We start from the raw sequence: 8,438 nt of genomic DNA on the forward strand, positions 1-8,438 counted from the left end.
GGGGAATGAGGGTATTTTTCATGAACTAGAACCTCATTTAATCTAAACAATTTCATTTGGGCTGCTGCTGGCCACTGGATTCTATTTGAGGCCTGTCGCTAAGTACTGTAGGGTGTAACAGAGGTGTTTTACACGACGTTAATAACAGATGCATTTGCAGCTCCTCATAGATGATTTGTTGATCCATTATTGAGCACTTTCGCTACCTCTGTGATCACCCGTGTGTGTGTGTGTGTGTCCGTGTGTGTGTGTGTGTGTGTGCGCATGCGCGTGTGTGTGTGCGCAAGCGTGTGTGCGTGTGTGTGTGCGCATGCGTGTGTGCGTGTGTGTGTGCGCATGCGTGTGTGTGTGTGTGTGTGTGTGTGTGTGTGTGCGTGCGTGCGTGTGTGCTCAGTTCTGTCTGATTACACAGTGGAGTGAGCAGGCCCTCACCTGCGTTCTGCTTCATGTAGTCTACAGCACGGCTCTCGAAAACCCCTTCAACAACAGTGGAACAACGTCTCTTCAACACACGGCTGTACTGTCCCCTCTCCACCCCACCGTTTGACACCAGACTAGACTCATATCCATGAAACATACAGCAGTAACCCCACCACGCTTGACATCAACACCACTCCTTAACGCTCGGCCATATTGAAACATGTCTAAGTTATTCAGTTTGTTTCCAGATTAAAAGGCTTAATTGCAGTGTCACATTAGTGATTTCCTCAGTCGGCTTGGGTGTTCGATTCCTGCTACAGGAAGTGACAGCACCGATAGCCGTGTTCCCGCTAATGTAGGTTGAAAGGAGGAACATGTCGTCACGGCGATGCTCTCGGTCATGCAAAAAAGGAGGGCATCAGCGACAACATCAAATATCATATTTATACCTCAACATTAAATCGTAATGAGCCTGACTCACAGTTGTGGCGTTGGCGGGAGCGTGTGTGTGTGAGTGTATGTGTGTGTGTGTGTGTGTGTTTCAGTGTGTACTTTGTGAAAGTGGTGGAGCTGTGGTGTTTGTGTTCAGAGTTTAGACCGATGGTTGTGCTAATATTGACTCTACCATGGACACAGAGAGAGGAACTCAAACTGCAGACCATCAAAGTCACAAACAAAATGGATACAGGAGGTTAGTTTCTACTCTCACAGGGGCTAAAGCGAAATGTCGGCCAATCATTGATTGTGTATGTATCAGGGGAGGCTGGTGGAGGTAGAAATCGGAGGACGGACTCATTGTAATAAACGGAACGAGGAATGGTATCGAACACACGTGGTATGTACTGTATGTTTCCTGCAGTATGTATTTGCGTGTGTGCTGTAGGCAATTTCTGAGTGATTTGTTTACGGGTCACCGGTTGCCATTCAGTATTGAATACATAGAGGAAACCTGTTGGTGAACCTACAGTATCGACAACAACAGTACAGTATGTACCATCCAGTATAAGGTTCCCCCCAGAAACAGGAACTAAAGCATCAGGTTCCCTGTGTGATAGTTGGTTAGTGTTGTGATTTGACCAGGGTTAGCCCTAGAGGGTACTGTAGAAATGGTACCATATGTGATTTATGATTCCAGGTTTCTAATCTCATGTGTACTCTATGCATTGGGTAAGGGAACTCTGGGTGTCCTGGACAGCTGTTAACAGCATGTGGTAAACTCTCACACATTCGATACTGCAGTGCCTTCAGGGCTGTATGTGACTATTACCAGCAATGGGCTAATCAGGGGATCCATAAAACCGAACATGGCTGCTTTCATTCGATGTTTTGGTTTTTAATGGCGCCCCCCCCCCCCCCCCCCCCCCTCCTCTGCGGTGCTGTTTGCTGTGGGGAAGCCTTGGAGGGGTAGGGATGAGTAGGGGATCTGGCATCGTTGAGCGTTGGTCACTAGTGAGCGTACTCAGGCATTGTCAAACACACTTTTTTTTCCTGTCCGTCAGATTGTTAGGGTTAGGGTTAGGGTTAGGATGTTAGGGCAAATAGGGGACACTGGTGTTTCAAGTTCAGTGAACATAAAAAAAACATTGACATTGACATTGCTTTGAAATAAAATTCAGCATATGTTCTATGTTTCTTCTTTTTTTTTTAAATGAATTATGTAGGGGAGTCTCTCTGACACAAGACACACAACAAGAAAGACATTTCAAACAAAATGTACAAAGAAATAAAAAGTGTACAACTGAAGCACTACAATGAGCTTGGTGAAGCATAAGCAGTCTCTTGGACATAGTCCATTACCAGCATCTGAAACTGCCCATCTGAAATCATGTTGTCCTGCCCTGTGTAGCCCACTGTACAAAACCACGAGAAACAGAATCTTCCGGACGTCTCTTTCCTTGTAATAGGAGAGAAGGGCGAAAGCCTTATGTACGGTACAAGACAGGGGAGGCTGGTGGTGGAGGCCCAAAAATCGGACGACGGCCTCGTTCAATTCCATTCCATGCATTACAATGAGCCCGTCCTCCGAATTTCTGCCTCCACCACCAGCCTCCGCTGGTACAAGACCACGTGAGACTGTTTGGGGGTCCTGCCCCCTGTGCTGTCCTGTATAAGACCTTTCGAAACAGAACATTCCAGATATCTCTTGTCTATCAGAGCAGAGCTAAAACCTTGCGTGTGGGAGAGGTACCGTAGGTTGACCTATGTCAGAGCTTGGCACTGCACTTTGTCCATGTTCACCATGTTTAATCCTCTTTCTTTCAGCAGAAAATCTCTCTGAGACCCCCACCCCCCTCCACCTTATCTCTCTCTCGCTCTGTCTCTCTTTCTTTCTTTCTTTCTTTCTTTCTCTCTCTGGGCGAGAGAGAGAGAGAGAGGGAGAGGGAGAGAGAGAGAGAGTGAGAGAAAGAGAGAGAGAGAGTGAGAGAAAGAAAGAAAGAGAGAGAGAGAGAGACAGGGTTACATTAGCCTAGTTTCAGTACAGCAGTCTAGTAAGAGTTATCGTGCCAAAGCACATCAACATCATTGTAGTACCTACAGATCCTGGACCAGGACAGGGTTGCACATCATGTCTGCTACTGATATACTAGAATACATTTCCTCAGATCCAACCCAAAACCACACAATTTCTCAGTCATATTCATTCCCTGCTCATTCACACTGAAAAAAGACAGCGCTATTCGCTATATGGACAGAATGTTCTGTAGATTCTGTCACATCCATACATGGACGTGTTCGCTAAAGCAAGGGAGGCTGGCGGAGGTAGAAATCGGAGGACAGGCTCATTGCAATGCACGGAACCTAGCGAGGAATGGCATCCAACACGCGTGGAGGTAGACATCGGAGGACGGGCTCGCTGTAACGCGCTGTAACGTTCCTCATTCCGTTCCGTGCGTTACGCAACGAGCCCGTCCTCCGACTGTCTAGCTCCACCAGCCTCCCCTGAGCTCGGGATGTTCCTCCACTTCCTCTACAGATGTAGAAGTTACACGGAATACATTTTTGTCGACACCCCCGGGCCGCCTCTCTCTTACTCCAGACCATCTGCTGTGCTGAACCGCAAATAGAAGAGGTGGACCCTGCGACACACTGAATCACTGTCCACTGAAGCATACCGTAGCATCACTTCATACCGCTATTGGAAGTTGCCCTTCATTCAATTATTTAATCAGACATCAATTATTAGCAGCGCTGTCGCAGACGGGGGAGACGACGGCGACTATTTTTGCACCCCTCGCTCGCTGCGTGGCGCTTTTGTATGCAGACCCTCCGTGTTCTACAGGGGGAAAGAGAAAATAGAGCAGACTTTCGGAATTGTGCTTTCTGAATTGTCCTTGTACAGTACTTGCGGCTCCTGTTCTGTGATGTCGTCTTTTGTACAGTGTGTGTGTGTGTGTGTAGACCTGGGTGACTGGGGCCTACCTGGGCTTATCTTGTTCCCTGTGTCACCATGAGTACCAACTTGCCTCTCTGTCCCTGTGTCTCTCCTCTTTTGATACTGACCTTGCTATGTCTTTTCTCTTTTTCTCCATCTGTCTGTGTGTGTGTGTGTGTGTGTGTGTGTGTGTGTGTGTGTGTGTGTCTGTGTCTGTGTCTGTGTGTTCATGTTCGTCTGTGTGTCTGTGTCTGTGTGTGTGTGTGTCTGTGTGTGTGTGTGTGTTCATGTTCGTGTGTGTGTCTGTGCGTATGTGGGTGTGTGTGTGTTCATGTTTGTGTGTGTGTCTGTGTCTGTGTGTCTGTGCGTGTGTGCGTATGTGTGTGCGTGTGTGTGTGCGTGCGTGCAGCCTCGTCCATGCTGCCCCACCGGTTCGTGACGGTGCGGAGGGGCAGCCCTGCGGCCCGGAGCGGTCAGATCCAGCCTGGGGACCAGCTGGAGGCGGTGGAGGGGCGCTCCGTGGTCACGCTGCCCCACCGCGACCTCGCCCAGATGCTACGCCGGGCCGGGAACACCCTCCGACTCACCATCGTCCCCCGCTCCACCACCAGTACGCATTCTACACACACACACACACACACACACACACACACACACAAACACACACTGAACGACACCTATGAATGTACACCCCATATAAAACACTTTTAGGATCTATTTTATTTACCTGGATTTATGGAAATCAGTACGATCCTCTTCACACCACATACTGTAACATCCACGCACATCCAGACACACACATGTATGCACACATGCACACACACACACACACACACACACACACATGCTCACACACACACACACACACACACACACACATAGCAAGATACTGTGCTGTGTAGGCACACACATGCACACACACCCACACACACACACACACACACACACACACACACACACACACACACACACACACACACACACACACACACACTTCAAGACTTCAAGATACTGTGCTGTGTAGGCAAAACCCCCACCTTCACCATCCTCACCACTCTAGCAACAGTGATGTTTATACACACACACCAACATAAACAGTTAGCTTAACTCCTTGCACTTCACACTCATTCCAATAGATGGTGTATTTAGATAACACATCCATTTACTCCCACTTCTCTGTTTTACTGTAAGCACCAACAACTCTCAACTCTCTCTCTCTCTCTCTCTCTCTCTCTCTCTCTCTCTCTCTCTCTCCTCAGACTCCTCTAGCCTATCAGAAGCCACAGAGTTGGATACTGAGGGCCGGACAAGGAAAGGTCACAGAGGCAGACCAAAGGTAAGGTCAAATATTGCTTGCTTTCTTCTACGTGGCGTTTTCCCTCTCATTTGTGTTCCATTGTTGTCTGTTTTGTCTCTTTAAAAGCCCAGTGTAGTGATTCTCCTCCCCCCCCACCCCCACCCCCAGCAGGACCAGCGGTACTACAGTGTGGATCTGGAGCGGGGGCCTACGGGCTTCGGCTTCAGTCTGCGGGGGGGCAGTGAGTACAACATGGGCCTGTACGTGCTGGGACTCATGGAGGGGGGGCCGGCCTCGCGCAGCAAAAAGATACAGGTGAGGCAACGCTGTCCTTCTCTATCCCTCCCTGTGTGTGTGTGTGTGTGTGTGTGTGTGTGTGTGTGTGTGTGTGTGTGTGTGTGTGTGTGTGTGTGTGTGTGTGTGCGTGTGAGTGTGTGTGTGCGTGCACAGGCGTGTACAGTGTGCGCGTGTGTGTGCGTGTGTGTGTGTGCGTGTGTGTGTGTGTGACAGAGACCTGTGACCTCAGTACTGTCCTGTGTCCTGCAGGTGAGTGACCAGCTGGTGGAGATCAACGGGGACAGCACAGGAGGGATGACCCACAGCCAGGCTGTGGAACAGATACGGAGGGGAGGACACCGTATCCACCTGGTCCTCAAGAAAGGCAACGGATATGTCCCTGACTACGGTGAGAGAGAAGGGAGGGGAGAGGGGAATTTGGTACCTTACCTTCTCAAATCCTAATCTGTTTCTCAGATTTGTTATCGACCTGTTCTTATGGGGGGATGCGTTCACTTGATTTATTCATCTGTTTTGGTTGCTATCCTCTGATTCCTGTATCTCTCTGTCATGACTTTTGACACTCTGGTTTTTTTTCTTCTTTTCCTGTTTTCTCTCTCTCTCTCTCTGTCTGTTTCTCTTTCTCCTGACCTTTCCTTCCGTGGTTTGTCTGTCTTTCCCCCTCCCTTTCCTTCCCTCTCTCTCTCCTCCCTCACTCTTTTGCCCTTCCTTTCCTTCTCCCTTCTTCCTCTCCTTTTCCCTCTGTTTCCTCCCTCCCCCCCCTCCCTCTCTTTCTCTCTCCCCCCTCCTCCCTCCCTCTCTTTCCTCCCCCCTCCCTCTCTTTCTTCCCTCCCCCCCTCCTCTCTCTCTCTCTCTCTCTCTCTCTCTCTCATGCTGCCTCTCAGTGGAGCTCTCCAGCCTGTCTCTGTGTATGACCAACTCCAAGCAAGGAGAGCCTTGTTTCTATGTGATTGGCCGGACAGAGAATACGCGGTTGGTAACCGTTCCTGTTAGTTCCTGCCATTCTTTTTGGTTTCTCCACATCACCTTTACGTTTACGCCGGCCTTCGCCTTTCTCGTCGCCCTGCCTTATACGTGGAGTGTTCCATCGTGACATCGTGTCCTCCAGAGATACGTGCATGCTTGTATCCCTCATCCACGTCAAGTTAAAACCGGACGAAAAACTGTGGCGAATTTCTTTTTTAAAAAAAGAAATCAGTTTTCGTACTGTTCAGTAACACGTTTAGAATGATAGCACACTCAAACAGTATGTGTCCTTCCTTGCATTTTCTGTTGAAATTCACTATGTTTCTAATCTCAAGGCAACAGTGACTCAGGGCACAGATTAGAAGCGAAAAAAGATTAGAATGAACACAACAGTGTTTCAGAGCTGGAAGGCCGTTTGGTTTGTCCTCTGTCTTTGTTCTGTTTCGTTTCATCCAAACTCATTGTTAATTGTTTTTTTTCCATATTTGGCGACAACACTGTTTCTAACAGTGGGAAGTGTTCAGGGCTGAGTTTCCCAAAAGCTTTGTAGCACTTAGATAATCTTTACAGCCATAGCTTACTCCAGACTTAAGATGCTTTACAAAGCTTTCCGGAAATTCACCCCTGAAGTATTTTTCTTTAATGTCTCTCTCTCTCTCTCTCTCTCTCTCTCTCTCTCTCTCGTTCTCTCTGTTCTCTGTCCTCAGACCTTGAGCCCAGAGCCGTCTCCCCCCCCTTCTCTCTCTACCCAGAGAAGCCGGGTGTGGCTGCAGTAGATCACACACACTCTCTGCCAAGAAAGGGCGGAGGAAAGGTGGAGAAAGGAGGAGGGGGGGAGGAGAGGAAAGGGAGGCAGAGGAAGGGAGGTAGCCTGGGGGGAAAGAGTAGCCGAGGAGGAGGAGGAGGAGACGAAAGAGATACAGACCTGGATTGGCTGGAGGACAGTCAGGTGGTTAGCCGTAGCCGAGGTCAGAGGTCACACGACGAGGGGAAACGCACTCAGAGTTTACCCAAGAGCGCGCTGAAGACCTGGGACAGGTATGAGACAGGTGGGGAGACGGAGGAGACGGAGGGGGGAGCCTGGGGAGGGAGACAGAGGACCAAACAGAGGACGAAGCAGAGGAGCAGGGATGCGCAGAGCGAGAGGAGGAGGAGGGAGAGAGAGAGGGAGGAGAGCATCTATAAAACAGAGAGGCAGCAGACCCAACCTAGCCCTGTGTTACCCAGCGAGACGCAGCTCAAGGTAGAAGGGGCGGGAGACAGGGCGGGAGGCTGGGGGGAGGAGGGGGAGGCGGAGTTCCAGGGGTCAGAGGCGGAGGCTGTGGGAGCAGCAGAGGATGCTGGGACGGCGGAGCGGGCGCCCTTCTCCTTCCTCATGCCTCTGGACGCCGATCTCTCCGACACCGAGTCGGCGGTCAGCCTATCGGAGGTGAGCGTGTCGGCGGCTAGCATCTCAGGGGTGTCCACCGCCGGACTCCCGCCGGGGCTGGAGTGGAGGGACCCCCGGAGCGCCACCCAGGAGCGGCAGCCATCCCCCCGCCTCCTCTACGCTCCCCACCCGGCCCCCCAGGCGCCCGGCCCCAGCCCCAGCCCCGGCCCTGGCCACTGGCTCAAACCCAGCCAGCAGAAACTCTCTCAGGTCTTAGAGGGGAGCAGGCTGAGAGGGCGTGAAGGAATAGGCTGCACTGGACAGAAATAGAGTTTGCCAGGGACGGGGGACAGCCACCCCCCCCCCCCCCCCCCCCCCCCCCCCCCCCCCCCCCTCCACACACACACACACACACACACCCCCCACACACCCTCTACTGCACAACCCCCCCTTTAACAACACTACTCCACCCCACCCCCCAACTACCCCACCACCACCACCAAACCCACCATCTATTATGACTCAATGTGACCATTCCCTGAGTCTTTCTACTCTGCTTTCACTGTCAATAATGTGTCAATCACATTAGGTATTAATAACATTGTGTTAATATCATCATGAGTTGTATTGTCATCAACATTATCATAATCATCATCATCCTCATCCTCATAACTCCTTTGAATATGGATATGCAAGTAATAACAACTGTATAAAAT

At 50.5% G+C, this 8,438-nt stretch overlaps 1 protein-coding gene across 1 annotated transcript in view; it reads left to right on the plus strand.

Annotated features, from left to right (window-relative positions):
- magixa (MAGI family member, X-linked a) overlaps positions 1-8,052 on the plus strand; it is a gene marked incomplete at both ends in the record, with an annotated part of 31,029 nt that extends 22,977 nt beyond the window's left edge. The window contains 6 exons of the mRNA XM_083676018.1: positions 4,203-4,403; positions 5,053-5,129; positions 5,259-5,405; positions 5,637-5,775; positions 7,061-7,188; positions 7,303-8,052. Of these exons, the coding sequence (XP_083532144.1) occupies positions 4,203-4,403; positions 5,053-5,129; positions 5,259-5,405; positions 5,637-5,775; positions 7,061-7,188; positions 7,303-8,052 (1,442 nt within the window). The remainder of the gene's footprint in view (positions 1-4,202; positions 4,404-5,052; positions 5,130-5,258; positions 5,406-5,636; positions 5,776-7,060; positions 7,189-7,302) is intronic.
- Positions 8,053-8,438: the final 386 nt, after the last annotated feature.

This window comes from Argentina silus, assembly GCF_951799395.1.
Source record: "Argentina silus genome assembly, chromosome: 8".
NCBI classification, from domain to species: Eukaryota; Metazoa; Chordata; class Actinopteri; order Argentiniformes; family Argentinidae; genus Argentina; species Argentina silus.